Here is an 18303-nt window from a genome sequence, read left to right as displayed (position 1 = left end):
AAGTAGATGTATTCTGTGAACCGCATTAAGATTTTCACACAAAAATAGAAAAAAAACAATACATTTTTGGGGTTCCCCATACTTCGAACTGAAACTCAAAAATTTTTTTTTCATCAAACCCATACGTGTGGGGTATCTATGGATAGGTCTTCAAAAATGATATTGAGGTTTCTAATATCATTTTTTTCTAAACTGAATAGTTTGCGCGAGAGACACTTCCAAAGTGGTAAAATGTGTGTCCCCCCCCCTGTAACTTCTAAAATAAGAGAATGATAAAACTAAAAAAAATATATGATGTACATTACCATGTAAACTTCCACCGAAAATTGGTTTGAACGAGATCTAGTAAGTCGTTTTTTTTTATACGTCATAAATCGCCTAAATACGGAACCCTTCATGGGCGAGTCCGACTCGCACTTGGCCGCTTTTTTTGAATTGTCAAAACGATATTGCTACTATGGAATTTATATGAAACACTAGCATGTGACGTCATAATCAAATAACCTACTCTTTGTAGTTTTATACGGGTTTTAAAATAGCAATTGGGTCTAAAAATAATTGCCGTCTATGTTTCTCTATTAATCTTCTGGTGCTTTATTTCATGCATGGTGTAAAATAATTTATTTTCACCTCAGCAGCTCGAACAAGGGTACTTTGATTCTTAAAGACAGTGAGCAAAATGCGATTTTGCTCACTGAGTGAGACAAAATGACATTCAAGTGACCTTTATAGTCAAATGTCATTTCAACATGCGGGGTCTAATAAAAGTTCGAAATACTTGGGTTCTATTATCTCTGTCCCTTTCACACTGTTAGCAAAAAGAAACAGACAAAAAAAAGTTAAAACGACATTCAACAGTATATTCACGGTTTATAATAGACCCCCGAAAAACTTCAGACCGCATCGTTCCAAACCACGTACGAGTATGAATTCTTAATAATTAATAAATAAAAATAAAGTTTAAGATTTCATAAAAACTGATAAAATACTATATTTTAGGTATTTTATTGTACAATTAAAATAACGAACTCAAAAAATACACAGATCATCACGCAAAATTAATTATTTTACTTTTAAGAATTTCTACCATAGTTGACAAATAGTACGTATCCGCAATTCGGACCGTATCTTACAAAGATTTTTTTTGTTGTCAAAGTTGGCGATTGAAGTGTCAGTTAATGTTTGTTATTTCTATATTATTTTACTGGAATTTATTATTACGTTTTGTTTTTGTGTTCCATTGCGGTAATTAAACTTAATTGTTTGTATATCTTAAGAAAACATGTGTGCAGGTATTAAGTGATGAAGAAGGATTACATTTTTCAAGTTGTCTAATAGGTATGTTCTCACTGCGCTGAGGTGAAAAATGTTGTGTACTACACGAGATCAAAGTTATTTACATCTCGTGCGCTTTTGAGTCCCTTACTACGCTCAAGATTCTAAATTAGATTCACTCGCTACGCTCGTGAATCTATTATAGTATCTTTCGCTTGCACGGGACTCAAAATAAGCACTCGAAGAAATATCAAACTTTGATCACTCGTTGTACAAATAACTATTTTCACCTCAGCAGCTCGAACAAGGGTACTTTGCTACTTAAAAACAGTGAGCAAAATCGCATTTTGCTCACTGAGTGAGACAAAATGAGCAAAATACGATTTTGCTCACTCAGTGAGCAAAATGCGATTTTGCTCACTGTTTTTAAGTAGCAAAGTACCCTTGTTCGAGCTGCTGAGGTGAAAACTTAATTGTTGGTATATCTTAAGAAAACATGAGTGAATAGGTAAGTGATGAAGAAGTAATACATTTTTCGGGTTCTCTAATATGTTCTCACTGCTGAGGTGAAAAGTTTTGTGAACTACACGAGATCAAAGTTATTTACATCTCGTGCGCTTTTGAGTCCCTTACTACGCTCAAGATTCTATTCTAGTATAGAATCTTTCGCTTGCACGGAACTCAAAATAAGCACTCGAAGAAATATCAAACTTTGATCTCTTGTTGTACAAATAACTATTAAATACAGTCAAATACCCTATTCTATAGATAGAGAGGTAGAGGGGTCATGGGTCATAATATGAATAAGGGTAACTTCAAACCGAAATAAATAGGAGTGAGTCTACTTGGAATAACACAAATTAAAATATTTTCATAGAAAGTAATTTTTTTTTTAGAGAAGGGTAGGGTGAGTTTATTTATGTTTGTTTTTGTGGGAAGAGTTATTCTATCTAAGTACTGTTCTTTATTTGTTATACAAGTACTTAAATGTACAAAACAAATCTGTAACTAAGTATATACAAAATAAAAGTATAATGCATATGTAAGGATGAATATAGATAAGCAATAAGGATAACAGTTACAATTTAAACCACATTTAAATTATATTTAATGAGGAAATATTAAAAAGCGTTTTCCAACATTTTCTTACCCGACTGCGGTAGAGTCAAAAACGTGAGTTAAGTATCCTTTTTAACCTAAACATATGTAGTAACAAAACGGCTTTAACGATATAGGATTGTAGGTATGTCTTTATTGCGCGACTGTTACTGAATGTATTAAAATTGTAATAAATCAAATCGGTGGACTTTAGGCGCAAAAATGTATGTTTTTAAAATAATTTGAGTTGTGTATATCCAAATGTAGCGATTTAAATATGATTACTAAAATAAACAATATACGTATACGTATATTATTTAGAAAAAATCGTAGTCGGCCTTAAAGTATATTTTGTAATTGTTAACTAAAACGATTAAAGAGCACAAATAACTGTTTAACTAAGGATAATCCTTACAATATAATATAGTCAATATTATATTTAAAACCACAGAATGAGATCACTGGTGTATTTCGACATGTAACAGGATAATTTCAAACGCTAGTGTTACCTTGTGTTGTGTTGGAACTTGTAGTCTGGATCGGGTATGTATTTTTTTAATTATTTTATGTAGGTATATCGTAAGTTACACACACGGACTGGATCCCACAGAATCTTAGGGCAGAGAATGACCAAAACAGAGTTGCCGACATTGATACACTTTGTGAAGAGTAGCGGCACGTAGCGGATGGTAGCGGAAGTGACAGCAGAACCAAATGGCGGTAAAGAGGGGAATCAGAATCAGAATCAGAAATATTTATTGTGTAAACTGTGTATGTACAAGAACTATTAACTAAGTAGGGAGTACGGGGGGGGTAGTAAGTGGAGTAGTGGGGGAGGGGTAGTAGGGAGGCTTTTGGCCCGCAGTTGGACATCACTATTATACCTAAGCTAGTCAAATTTGCAAGTTATTTTATTTATTGACAGAATATTCAGCTTAGACCCCTCTTGCGTGACCCCTCTTATGAATAAGTTGTTGGCAAAAATTTAATTTTTGGTACAAGCTTTTATCGCTGACTGTACTTTTCTTACGACAGACAACTAATACTCATCGAGACAATTCTAAAAACCCCTAACACAATTAGGTTGCGTTGTTTCATCACAGAGTTCCTATGGCCACCTCCTGTCTCCATCATCAGATCAGCTCGATGGTACCATAATATTGCATTGTCACCCGACTTACATGTGTATGAAAAATTTCAGCTGAATCGGAAACCGGGAAGTGGATCAAATTTAACTTGCAAGATTCCATTACATAGTTACATACAGGTCGACCTAATAAAAGCTTGTTAAAAACAAATTTCAAATTGCCATAATAGAACGAGACTCGTGGAAGAAAGAGAGGGAGGCCTTTGCCCAGCAGTGGGACACAATAGTCAATAGGCTAACAAATAAATACTTAAATTTTAAATTAAAATTTATATTCTCTATTCGAAAACTTCACAATACATATAATAAGAAGGGTGCTAAGGTTTTTATCAATACGTTCGGTAGAGAAAAGTCAGTTTTTGCTGCGAGTGTTAATTTGAGTCCCGAGCAAGCAAAATATACTAGAATCCTCTAGAATCCCTATTATAATAATATAACTCACACTGTAACTGTGTCAAAACGTCGGTAAATAAAGGTAATAAAATAATTTTTGCGGTCGTCTATTATAATTATAAATGAGTTAATATATCTAGTTTTTACACTTTTTACGTGATACTGAATGACAATTGAGGAAAAAATTAGGGAATGATCCCGGTACTGATTTTTTATACAAATACAGTACCGTAACCGGGAATTCCCGGTTCTCGCCATACAAACTCAGTACCGGGACTCGGGAGCATTCCCTAGAAAAAATAGTATTAGACTTTTTCGTGCAGTGCAGCGACGCAAATCGTAATCTAATGAAATGAAGTGATAACACAAAGTGTAATCCGTGTATTGACACGTCGTCCGTCTCTCCTATCACCTAATAATGTATGCAGACTGTACAATTATGTAGGTACTTCTTGTATATAGGCTTGTTAGTCATGTAAACCATATCCTTGGTAAGGTCAACCAGGTGCATCTTGTATTATGTTGACATTTCACATTATTTTAAACATTACTGGCGAAACTTAAAAATAATAGTGACGTTTTACTCCATTGTGAAGGAATACATACGCAGTTGAAGAAATTAAAAAAAAAACGGCCAAGTGCGAGTCGAACTCGCAAACAAAAGGTTTCGTACCATTACGCAATAAACGGCAAAAAATCAAGTTTTTTGTATGGGAGCCTCACTTAAATATTTATTTTATTCTGTTTTAATATATCATCCGTGAAAATTTCAACTGTCTAGCTATCACGGTTCATGAGATATAGCCTGGTGACAGACAGACAGATGGACAGTGGAGTCTTGGTAATAGCTAGGGTTCTATTTTTAACCTTTGAGTACGGACTACGGAACCCTAATAATAATAGTTCTGAAACTAAAACGGCCAACTACTGCAAAACCAAGTACAGTAAGCTGCAGATATAACTGACCCCCCTCCCTCCTGCAAACCAGTTTCTCTGCGGGGGGTCAGTTATCTCTGCAGCTGCAGCACTTGCTCGTAACGTGGAACGCACTTGTGTTGAAAAACACGCTCATACAATACATACAGGTAATAGTCAGCTCTTGAAAGGTGACCTAGGTTTCCTTTCCTACTCGCACATGCGCATATAGAGCAGGACAGACAGTCTTGGAAGGTCGTTCCACTTAGTCATACCTGGAATTCGCGCCTAATCGGGCAGTGATTGAATAATATATACACTCAAGCGCAATAAAAAGGGGTTTTTGTAAGACTTTCTTAGAAAGTTTTCGTATTATTAAACCCAAGTTTTCGTATTATTTAGTGTTGATGTATGTTATATACATTTGACATAATATTATATGATAATTTAAGACAAGTTTTCGACTTTAAGACACCAATTCTAATTTTAAACAGTTATTGTGCAACAACAGACATCGTAATGACTTTTTGAATTTACTAAAATGTTACAATTTTCGACATCTTATTGACGACGTCACGTTCAAACGGAACGATTCTCAGTCTTGCCTTGATAATTATTTGACTAATATACCTCTAGACTTAGTTACTGGTACTGAAATAGATCACAATGGTTTAGCAGATGGGCACGCTGCAATTTTTTGTGACCTTAATGTAGAAGCTTTAAATAAAAATAAAAAGCGAGATATTTCAGTCTTAGTAACAGAAAAAAGGAAATTTACCGCGAAAAATCTCCAAATTTTTAGACAAAATCTACAGAATATAAACTGGCGTAAAATGGGTATAAATGTTTTCCTTAAGACTTTCACTAAACAGTTTCATCAGTCTTTTAGGAAAAACAAAATGAGGATTAGACTGGACAACCAGCATTCTTTTAAATGGGTGACCAAGGGTATAAGGACGTCGAGTAAAATGAAACGAGTGCTTACAAATGTTAACAAGGCTATGTGTGATATTTCTATTCTGGAATATAGGGCTAAGTATATTGTTCTAAAGGCATATGGGGTATAGTAAACAAGTATAGGAATAAATTGTGTAAGTATAATCAAAAACAGCTGTCCTTGAACATAGATAACAGAATCATAATAGATCATAGAGAGGTTGCTGATGCTTTTTCAACGCAATTTGACCATGCTAAATCTCCAAGTACTGGTGATTTGAATGCCGCAGTTCATAGTCTGCATCTAAGTAATAACTGCAATAATAGTAGACACTATAAAGATATCTCGTGGAAACCATTTACGCCCTCAGAGATAACAAAGACAGTACAGCACATGAAAAATAAAAAGCGGCCAAGTGCGAGTCGGACTCGCCCATGAAGGGTTCCGTATTTAGGCGATTTATGACGTATTAAAAAAAAACTACTTGCTAGATCTCGTTCAAACCAATTTTCGGTGGAAGTTTACATGGTAATGTACATCATATATTTTTTTTAGTTTTATCATTCTCTTATTTTAGAAGTTAGGGGGGGGGGGGGACACACATTTTACCACTTTGGAAGTGTCTCTCGCGCAAACTATTCAGTTTAGAAAAAAATGATATTACAAACCTCAATATCATTTTTGAAGACCTATCCATAGATACCCCACACGTATGGGTTTGATGAAAAAAAAAATTTTTGAGTTTCAGTTCGAAGTATGGGGAACCCCAAAAATTTATTGTTTTTTTTCTATTTTTGTGTGAAAATCTTAATGCGGTTCACAGAATACATCTACTTACCAAGTTTCAACAGTATAGTTCTTATAGTTTCGGAGAAAAGTGGCTGTGACATACGGACGGACAGACAGACGGACAGACAGACGGACAGACAGACGGACAGACAGACAGACATGACGAATCTATAAGGGTTCCGTTTTTTGCCATTTAGCTACGGAACCCTAAAAATCATGCGGGCATGACGAAATGCCAATTTTAGTAATTAAAAATTGCATAGATTTATTAGCTAAGCCCCTTGCATGTTTCTTTAACAATTGCTTCGATCGTGCTGTTTTCCCTGACCAACTAAAGGTGGCTAGAGTTCTCCCTGTATACAAGAAGGGTGAAAAAAGTGACCCAAAAAACTACCGCCCTATAGCGCTTCTGCCAGTGGTCTCAAAGATCTTCGAAAAGCTGATAAAAAGTCGACTTTTAAAGCATCTCCAGGAGAATGATGTAATTAACCCACGACAGTTCGGTTTCCAGAAGAATAGGGGAACAGCAGATGCCGTAGATGCCCTCATCGATGATGTCGTCACTAAATTACACGATCGTAAAAGAGTTGTAGGACTATTCCTTGATTTGAGTTCCGCATTTGACACTGTCGACCATGTGATTCTTATGGAAAAGCTTAAATTTTATGGAATCAGGGGAAATGCGTATCATCTCTTAGCTAGCTATCTTCAAAACAGGAACCAATATGTAGAAATAAACAATTCTGAATTTAGTGGTGAAGGTAGGATTGACATTCCTGTCAAATCAAAGTTAGTTCGAGTAAACAGAGGGGTACCACAGGGTTCCATTTTAGGCCCTATACTTTTCCTCCTATTTGTTAATGACCTAGTCAACTATGTGTCTAGTGTGGTACCGAGCTGCTCCTTGATTGTTTTTGCAGACGACACAAACGCAGTCATATCTGCGAATAGCATGGCGGAGCTCAATAGTATCACCACTAGTGCTATTTCAGCCTTTACTCGTTGGTTCTCGTGTAATAACTTACGCCTGAATTCAGACAAGACCCAAGCTTTGCTATTCAAACTAAACGCCAAAAAAACGGCAAACTTGATGTTACTATGGACCAAGCTTGTTTGAATACTGCCGATCACGTTAAATTTCTGGGAGTTTACATTGACTCTAATCTAAATTGGAAGCGAGAGTTAGAGGCTATAGTAAATTCGATCCATTCAGCTTGTTATGCCCTTAAAAGCCTCAGAGATATTTTAGATCTTGATCAACTAAAAATTGTTTATTATGCCCTAGTAGAGTCAAGATTGCGGTATAGCATAAGGTTTTGGGGAAATAGTTTTCTATATAATATAAACGGAGCCGTGATTGCCCAGAAAAGAGCAATTCGAGCAATGGTTCACATTCCTCCTTTGGGCTCATGTAGAGAGTATTTTGAAAAATTGGGTATTCTCACGGGTCCCAGCTTGTACGTCCTTATTCTTCTTACCCAATTTGTTAAAAATATAGATAAAGTTTGTACAGTTGAAGAACAAGAGTCTCGCCTAGCCACAAGGACGAAAAACATGAAGGGTAGCTTCCTTCCAAAACTTCAGGTAGCTAAACATTGCGCAAGATATCAGGCAGTCACTCTATTTAATAAGCTCCCTACTGACCTAAAAGTTATTACGGATTGGTTTTTATTTAAGCGTAAGTTAAAGTCGTTCTTATTGACTAGATGCTCCTATAGTATTGAGGAAATATTTGATAGGTCGCTAATTTAAGTTATTTATAATTGTTATTTAGTATTAGTTAAATGGTTTATTATTATTGTTATTTATAAATTGTATTTAATGTGATTTCTGACACAATGATTGTATTGTTTAAGAATAATAAATAAAGAATAAAGAATAAACAAGAGAGCAAAATTCGGTTTTGCTTCGAGTGCTAATTTTGAGTCATCAGCAAGCCAATATTATGATTCTATAGAGATTGAGTTATCCCTGTCGCTCTAACGTAATTTTGAATAATTTGTGCGATAGAGATGCAAATAGTCAAACCACTGACAATCCAACCTCTAGACTGAGCTTAGGCCAATTCTTTCATTAAACCGATGCTGCCAAAAATACGGGGGTGCGGGGGGACGAGGTGAGCGAATCCCGTGCCGTGATTGGTCCGATCAAAGACACGGACCAATCACGGCACGGGATTGACTCGAAGATGGAGTAATGCTACCGTATGTGTGGCAGAGGGGGTAGCGCGACTATGCTATGTCTAGAGGTTGGATTGTCTGTGAGTCAAACGAACGATAGACGTGGTTATAGCGAACATCGAAGTGTTTGTATATCCGTCTGTATCATTCCAATAATACATAGGCGATATACTCGTAGACGTAGACGAACATACATACATATCATTCTAATGAATAGTTATGGTTATGAGAGTCCATGTAAGTTAACTCTGAGACTGACAGAACAAAGTGTGGTGTCACAATAAATGTCATATATTTTCAAACAAATCTGTAAAGACACTTTCACACTTGGTAAGTGCTTCCCGCTGTCTGTCTGTCCCTATGTATGCTTAGATCTTTAAAACTACGCAACGGATTTTGATGCGGTTTTTTAATAGATGGAGTGATTCAAGGTTTATGTATAATTTGTTAACCCGTGCGAAGCCGGGGCGGGTCGCTAGTTATATATATGACTCAAACCATACTCAAACTTCACCTTGCCGTATCCATCTTGAGTCCGAATCATTTACTCACAATGCAGATAAATATACTAGAAAATCTAAGAATTCTTAGCTAATTTCGCAGAAAAACCATGAGATCATTATTGGTTGTCAAAACTGCCTGAAAGAGTTATTTGAAAATGGATCTTATAACTGAGACACGAAGGTTGAAAACGTCTTGGGATATCGGAATATGCAACGCTTTGGATCGTCATGGTAGTATGACGGAGTTTTAAAATGGGTTCCAGTATAAATTACACTATAAAGCAATGAAAACGACAGTTTATGAAGTACATCCTAAAGGGTCATTCTATGGAACTTGCTAACTATGTAAACAAAAGTCACTAGTAAATTCCCTTCGGCCGTGTACGTAACCGACAACTTGACATTTAGAGACGATTTTAATATGGCGGTTTGTTTACATAGTTAGCAAGTTCCATAGAATGACACTTTAGAGGACTATAACGTTATAAAAGTATAGTCGGACCAAATTAACTCACAAATTATGCCTTGTACATTTGTTGATGTATGTAGCGGCCCAGGTACTCAAAAATAACTGAACACGCACTATAACGCCTTGACAATAGAGGCGTTCAGATATTTGTGAGCACCGTGGCCGCTCCCATATATTTGATGGTGACTGTAATTACGTATAGAGCCAATATGCGTTGGCGGAACTCCGTTAAATCCTGACGTAGTCAAAAAACTCATCGTTTTTTATCCTTAAACTGGTTCACTGACTGAATCAGTACGACATCGACCTATTGACTATTTTTAGATCTTATCTCGGTGCATTAAGGTTCACTAATGGTCAATACCTTTTCGATGTAACTAACCAATATAGTAAACATTATTAATTTATATAAGACCTTATCCCTTTGAAATAAGGTTGAGGAATGGTTAGGTTCTTTAACGATGTAGTCATACGGGCCTGATATGAGTCAACAGCGCGCTCATCCAATGACTTATCACAGTATCAACACGGCTTTCGTACAGAACGGTGTTCATATTAAATTATTTGATTTAAAAAGTTTAAGTGATATAAAGTTTAAGTTACAAAGTTTAAAGTGGAGTGTATATTATCTCGTTAGATTTTATACGAATCAATTATTAGGTATGTTTTGATTATTATGAATGTTTTATATAGGTATTATTTATATCAAAGACGTCTAAGATTCTTTTGTTATGATTTATGATATGACAATTTGCGTATTTTTAATGCAGGTTGGGGACTTAGTGCCTAGATTTATTATATTGTATGTTTAAAAGTTTTTAACTATAAAAGATGCCTTAAAAGTTTGTTTAAAAAAATTGGAAGACGTGTTTTTAAATCAAATTATTATAAATTGTAACTTAAACTACAACTTAACTTATTAACTATTACCAATAATAATAATAATCTATATTTTACCCAATTGCGGGACACTATAGGGTCCAGATATACATATCATTCAGTAATTATAAATTATATAATTCCCTTAAAAAAAAAACTAAATGCGAATATTGCTACTGGAAAGTTATTTGTATAAATATACAGTTGTAGAAGTGTAAAAAAATATACGTACCTACTTATTTAAAATTTATAATCGTTTTCGTTATAATGGTATGCAAGTTGTCGAAATGCGGGTTGGAGGCTTTTAGTCTTATCGTATGAATTATGAGAAAGTCGTTTTAAGTTAAGAGCTAAGCTACCGATACCATTGTGGCCTTATCTTAAAATATTTTCTGTTTCTATAATTATTACTTTCTGCACGCATGTCATCATACTCAAAAGTATGTCCCATAGCTCTTATGTCAGCGTATTAAGGACTATGGGGCATATCTTTGAATGAGCACCCATATGTTTACACTTGACTGTACGTACTGCACTGCAATGTCTTGTACATGCAGTGTAAATGCATTGATGTTTTCTAAAACTTTAATTAAGCCTTAATACTCGTATTAGCCCTTTGGAGTTAAAATAAAAAATTTCATTCCTTCAGAAAACATATCAAATTCTTACAAAAGGAATGAGAAAACATATATGTATTATATAAATCTGATTGATTAATTATGAATTACCAACATAAAATATTTGATGTGCTTTCTTTCTTTCCTGAGCTGTGTCACCTATAACTCTATACATAATACAATGTTTTTAATTGCTACTATTAGTTTTTATTAGTTTCTGGTTTCAACCATGCATGTTTGTCTGTGAAGTAGTCCTCGACTCTGTAATAAGCCTTCTACATCAATGACTTTTTTAAGTAATTTTTAAGAGCTGGAAAGGGTAATCTTAATGCATCCTCAGGTAATTTGTTATAAAAATGAATGCATTGCCCAACGAATGACTTTTGACTTTACGGACACGAAACTTTCTGGAAGCAAGCTTATTTTTCATTGCATGTGTCATACAGAAGTTAACTAAAAAGTCACTTCCGATTAACTGACATGGAAACTAGAAATACAGGAATCACTGACTCGGAATGAGACAGCGTGTAATAGAACAACTACATACATATCGTTTTATCGAAGATATTTGAAAAGTTCTCTCAATTTATTTAGGAACCTATCATCAGATCCTGACCTAGGTATACATATTTCAAACGCACATGACTATTTTAAGTCGGTCCAGCCGTCTTTTTAGAAATTGAGGTACTTTACCTACATACTTATTTCCATGGATCGGAACCGGTTTTTTGCAAACACTTAGCAATAACCATATTTTTCGAATTATTTTATACTCGAAATGTAGGACTCAGTTGTGTTTGTAGGTTACGACTTCGTATTATTAGATTGCTCAATTAGAAATGAAGTAATTAGCAAAGAACGAAAAAATACCGTTTTCGTTCCCATACAAAAAATACCGGTATCCGATCCCTGCTTATTTCAACACATGACAACCAGAGTTACAGTATAACGTACGGAGCCAAACAGTGTTGTTTATCGGCCGATCGTAAGATCAGGCAGATCGTGAAATTCCTAGGCGTATCGTGAAACGTGAAAATCGTTGCCTCGTTCCCTGAGTCGACGGAGCCCCGCGGACTTTTTGTAGACAGTTTGCCCTTCCAAAATAAAACATACTAAATGATACAAGACCCATGCCCTATACCAGGTACGATACTACATAACTGGAACCATATAAGTCATTCTATTTTAATCAATGTTTTGTTTTCCTTACTCGGCTCACAATGTCAAACAATAGGTACATAGTCCCGGTTAACCAACGAATTGTGAACCTAATTGCAATAACTTAAGGTTCATCGATTAGTTTAGTCTTGCTGTATTGTTGACACAGGTTGACCGTTTTTCGACCTTATTCCAACGATATAAGAGCTACCAATGACCAGTAGCTGTACTGGTCAGTTATCATTGTTTAACGCTACCTAAACTGACACAGGATAATACTCTTCCTTTATACTAATTACGAAACTAATACTAATGTTACTATGTTAATATGAATCATGTTTACTACAATTTTGTATTTTAATTCCGCTAGTGATGGTATTATTGGCGATGAGTGTGCAGTCTATTAGTTCTATTACATTATTATTATACAAATGAAAAATAACTCAACATTGGGCTTAGAAAAGAGAGAACTCCCATCTTCAAGGCATCCCATAGCAGTGTCCATAGACGACGTTGTTTACTTACCATCAGGCAATTAATCGCCTCCTATATCATTAAAAATAACTTACTCTTAACATAATAACTCTGTTTTTGAATATTTTGAATGTTTCCCGATCTCTTTTAATTGCTTCGGGCCCCTGTAGGATGTGACAGGGAAAGCGCTGCAATGGAGACTGCCGAAGTGCCTAGTAACGCGTTTTAACATCTAAAAGGGGTAGAGTAGATATATTCCTCAATTTCTGGAAGACCGACTTAAAAAATGCGCGTTTAAAGTTTGTCAGGATCTGATGATGGGATCCTGGGAAAACCAAGGTCAATGTAGAGATGACAGCTATGACTACCCAAGCTATGTAAAAAAAAATATTTTATCAGTTCTCGATATTTCTAAATTATTTAGGTAAATGCCTGTTCCAGATGAAAGATGCCGTCGTTATCGCTGAAGATAATTCTAGAAGATGGCGCCGTCACGCGAACGATGAAGTTTCCTAATGGCTGCACCGTCGCAGACGCCGTGCAGATTGTGGAAGAGAAGGTCCTCACTGGGGCTGCGGGGAAAGGTATCTTATCTTATCTTCTTACTACCCTTGCGCCCTTTGCCTTTAGGCGGCCTTACGGATACACCTCGACCCATCGGGATCTTCTGTGCAATCGCCCCCTTAGAAGCAGGGAACGGTACTTAATACATGCTCGTTTTAGAATGAGTGAATGAATAGTGCTGGGTTTGTCTAGAAGATGGCGCGGGCACGGATAAAGTTTCCTATTGGCTGCACCGTCGCAGACGCCGTGCAGATTGTGGAAGAGAAGGTCCTCACTGGGGCTGCGGGGAAAGGTATCTTATCTTATTACTACAGGGCCTAGCCAAGATGCCAATCGTTCGCCGGCTTTTTATCACTCTTCCATATTATGACAACAGAGAGACATTCCCGTTTCGTTTCGTCGAAGTGTATCCCAAAGGTCCTTGCAGATACACTTCGACAGATCGGGGTCTTAAGGGAGGGTGTTAGGCGAGTAAGGAATCTCTCATGTTAAGTATTTTATGGCATACGATATAAAAGAAGCATTTCTAAATAATAATTATCGCTCTTTTTGAAGCAATTTTTTTCCTGATCCACCGAATTAAATTCATTTAAAAGAAAGTAAACATTTTGTTTTACAGACTATGGACTCTTCCTAACCTCAGCAGACGACGAACTGTCAGGGTGCTGGTTGGAAGACCCTCGCCGTCTAGACTACTACCTACTGAAGGATGGAGACAGCCTGCACTACCGCTGCAGAGTGAGGAACCTCAAGATTAGAATGTTGGACGGTAAGATAATCTTGAAAATTTTCAACAAATGATATGTCCTATGTAATGATGATGTTAACCTCCTAAGGCCCAGCCATACAAACGAAAGATCCAAAATTTGCCACTGAATTTTGAACCTAACTGTAGGAAATAGAGTTGATTGTGCGTTGTTTCAAAAATTGAAAGAAACAAAGCAACAGCGACTGTATTCCAATTGAACATGGTTTAAATTACATCGAACTGAATAGGTATTATAGGTAGGACCTTGGGCCTTAGGAGGATAATATTAACTCCTGACTGATTTCGGTTGGTGCGCCTTTAGGTGGCTCCCGTATACAATATTTTCAGCACACCACCTAATGCCCTATGTAGTCTGGCTTCAGCATGTTATGAGCCCACTGGCTAGTTTGAAGATTCATCATGAAGAACTACCATTGCCGAATGAGGAACCTGTACATTAGAATGTTGGATGAGAATAAACCACTGATTTATGGGTTCTGACAATACGAGACGATGAACTTTCTAGCCATCTATTTATAGGAATATTGGTAGAAAGAGAAGACGAGGAAATAATCCTAGTGGTTTAATACCCAAAGTGCAGCTGAGAACTCTAAACAGTTTTATACTTCCAATCATGAATGCAAATGTACCGTGAAGTATCAAATACCTGGAAAATCATGTCATCATCATCATCATCTTCGTCGCGTTGTCCCGGCATTGTGCCACGGCAATCATGTCAATTACTTATCTACATTATTAATTTGAAACATGTATACATCGTTTACTAATTAGCATACACATCAGCCAAATGGATATCATAATACAATTTAGCTCACTCAGCTGTTTATAAACGTTCAAACACATTCGGAATTGTTTGTGAATTTGTAGCTAATAGAAACACGACACCTATAACGGCTAATATATTATTGATGATATAGACTTATAGAGACTATCTCTCTAGATCTACTTAACCTTTTCGACGCCGTGTCAAACACAAAAGCTGTCTCTCAGACGCCACGTCACCGAAGTGTCAAAACTGAAATTGAACTTTATGCATATGCACCTAGGTCTATGTTGCTCTGTGGTCTATGACCGATTAATACGTCTTTGGCGTTGGACCTGCGGTTCGTATATATCGGTCATTGGCGTCCAAAAGGTTAATAATATAAATGCGAAAGTAAAATCTGTCCGTTTGTTACCTCTTCACGCGTAAACCGCTGACCCAATTAAGATGAAACATGGCATGAAGATAGAGTCAGACCAAGAAAAGTCTGCAGCGGATTTGATAGCCCACGCAGTGCAAGTGTTATTTTAAACGTCAAATTTCTATGAAATTATGACGTATAAATAACACTTGCACTGCGTGGGCTATCAAATCCGCTGCAGACATTTATTGGTCCGACTCTAGTTCGAGACATGTTTCGAAATTTTTAATATCACGCATTTCTATGGTTCCATGCCAATAATTTAATAATAAAAAGGAACTCTTATTTTGAGCATTCAACAAAATGGTCTACTGTTGTGCTGTACAAACACGAATTTACAGAAAATTTTCAGGTAGAGAAGATTTTTTCTGTGATAATGGATGTCAAAAATGCTTAGTAAAATAATTATTGCCTTGAAACGTTGAAAAAATGTTGGTTATACGAAATAAAAAATGCTATTGTAATGCTATTATACAATTGCATTTTTTATTTGATTGTACCGTACAATTTGTACGGGACAGTTCATGGAATATATACCCTATTCAACATCTCGGTGAAGCCATCACTGACCGTTGGGACAGATCCCTTACGGGGCTGGCTAAGATCAAAAATTATGATTTCAATAATCCGAGCCACCAGCATGTGTACCCGTGGGACACGGCACAGATTCAAACCAATCAACATTTCTTCAGTCTCAATGACGGTGCAGCCATACCTAACCTGTCTACCTCTGCCCTACACTAGCGCCATGTTTTTGTTGTTGCTCATTCTGTTTTGTTTATAATTTTACATTTTTGATAATTAAACCTTTTTGTCTTCCTTAGCTATCAAATATCTATATGGAATATATACCCTATTTAGTAATCGAAATGACGGGCCAGACGTATCAGTATTAAATACATTCATGTATTTGTCTGTGTTCCAGGATCAGTGAGGACAATGCAGGTGGACGAGAGCAAATCGGTGGAGACCCTCATGATGAACGTGTGCTCCAAGCTGGGGATCACCAATTACGAGGAGTATGGCCTGGTGAGCGCCCTTGATGGTGATAATGATATCCCACAAATTATCGACCGAACTAATACAATTCATATATTTTTATGGTTTTGTCGTGTAGAACACTAGCATGTAAACAGACATTTTTTCGAAGTGAAAACTTCTTTAGCGGCGCTGTGCACTTTTTGTGATGGGGAAAAAATGTTCAACTCGCGACAGGTAAGATTCGTAAGACGTAAGACGGACACGTGACCTGATCGAAAAACTGTTACAATGTCATTGAGTTTCCCTCTAACTGGTACTAATATAACTCGAGTACTAACAGTGCTGTGCTTAGGGGTTTCAAGCAATGCGACGAAATAACGCTAAATGGCGTTAACCTCAATTATACATAGTGCTGCAGACATTTTGCACTAGTCATTGAGTTTTCACTTCTGCCGGCACTCCCGGAGTGCAACCGGTTTTTTTTACACCATATAGTACACAGTACACATATTGGGTCAACGTAGATCAATAGGGACGCAGCTAAGTGACGAAACGGTAAAGCTGCTCCCGTGCTCCCTCTAACACATAACAGCGTCCCTAAAATTGGCCGGCGAATTCTTTGTATTTTGTCTATTCTTCCTAAGAAAATGTCTGAATATATTTAATTTCTCAGTGCCGCGAAGATGATTCCATGGAGGAGCACCCAGTCACGGGCACCCTGACCTTAAAGAGGAAGCACCAGCATAAGGAGAAGGATGCTGCTCTGCAGCAGCTCAGCAAGAAACTCAAAACTGATGACAATGGTAAGGAATATTGAAATATAACATTACAAATTAAAAAATACGTCCATTCATCAGCATCTTCCTCGCGTTGTCTCGGCATTTTGACACGGCTCATGGGAGCCTGGGGTCCACTTCGCAACTAATCCCAGGAATTGGCGTGGGCACTAGTTTTTACGAAAGCGACTGCCATCTGACCTTCCAACCCAGAGGGGAAACTAGGCCTAAAATACGTCCATTCTTGTAAAAAATACCTTATTGCTTGAAATATCCCTAGTGCTTCCCGACGTGATTGTGAAAATGCTCCAGTCATTATGCAGTTTAAATTACTGCCATAGAATACAAAAATCTAATATACTTACTCGAGTTACATAGGTTTCCGAAAATGGGTACCTCACCGGTTCATACTTCATACCTATTCAAGCTTCTTAAGGATGACTCACGTTAGACCGGGCCGTGTCTGGGCCGGAGCTTCCGGAGCTTCATTTTCTATGGAAAGCATCACGTGATCACCTGTCGTATGTCATACAAAAGTAAGCGCCAGGAGCTCCGGCCTGGACACGGCCCGGTCTGACGTAAGTCATCCTTTAAGTCAGTTGAACTTATCTGACTTCCCCAGCCCAAGCCAATAAAGTCAATTAGATCTAGTCTCTAGTTAAACATCTTCTACCTGAGATTTATCGGATCGCCCATAGACATCCCAAAGATTTATAACAGCTAAATGAATATAATTTCACATTTTCAGTGGAATGGCTGGAACAACACAAGACCCTCCGAGAGATGGAAGTGGCGCCTACAGAGACGCTTCTTCTAAAGAGACGATTGTTCTACTCTGACAGAAAAGTGGACGCGAGAGATCCGGTGCAACTGAACCTGCTGTACGTACAAGCCAGAGATGCAGTGTTGGAAGCGAGGCATCCTGTCACTGAAGAACTAGGTATGTAGTTCTTGCAAATAAATCTTGCATGTAAGAGCATCCGAGAGATGGCAGTAACTCCCTAGAAGACATTATATTCTATGTAGGTAAAGATTACCAGTTTTATCTTTATCTTTTTCGCGTTTCCACTAAGTCGTAACGATAGTTATAGTCGTGCGTCGTGACCTGCATATTTAAATGGAGTCACATATAGATTTAGGTTTTTCTCTAAAAACTTGATTTTATCTCATGAATCATCATGAAAAGGTCTTGGCA

At 37.0% G+C, this 18303-nt stretch overlaps 2 protein-coding genes across 2 annotated transcripts in view; both read left to right on the top strand.

Annotated features, from left to right (window-relative positions):
• The window catches only part of LOC134658366 (apolipophorins), a 69619-nt gene that overhangs the window by 36543 nt on the left and 14773 nt on the right, over positions 1 to 18303 (top strand). The window lies entirely within an intron of this gene.
• The window catches only part of LOC134658365 (talin-1-like), an 81522-nt gene continuing 66090 nt past the window's right edge, over positions 2872 to 18303 (top strand). The window contains exons 1-6 of the mRNA XM_063514000.1: positions 2872 to 2916; positions 13276 to 13418; positions 14018 to 14167; positions 16277 to 16380; positions 17006 to 17135; positions 17857 to 18048. Of these exons, the coding sequence (XP_063370070.1) occupies positions 13283 to 13418; positions 14018 to 14167; positions 16277 to 16380; positions 17006 to 17135; positions 17857 to 18048 (712 nt within the window). The 5' untranslated portion in view covers positions 2872 to 2916; positions 13276 to 13282. The remainder of the gene's footprint in view (positions 2917 to 13275; positions 13419 to 14017; positions 14168 to 16276; positions 16381 to 17005; positions 17136 to 17856; positions 18049 to 18303) is intronic.

This window comes from Cydia amplana, chromosome 22 (genome assembly GCF_948474715.1).
Source record: "Cydia amplana chromosome 22, ilCydAmpl1.1, whole genome shotgun sequence".
In the NCBI taxonomy this organism is placed as follows: Eukaryota; Metazoa; Arthropoda; class Insecta; order Lepidoptera; family Tortricidae; genus Cydia; species Cydia amplana.
Note: the sequence above shows the minus strand (reverse complement) of the source record. Positions and strands in the feature narration are given on the sequence as shown.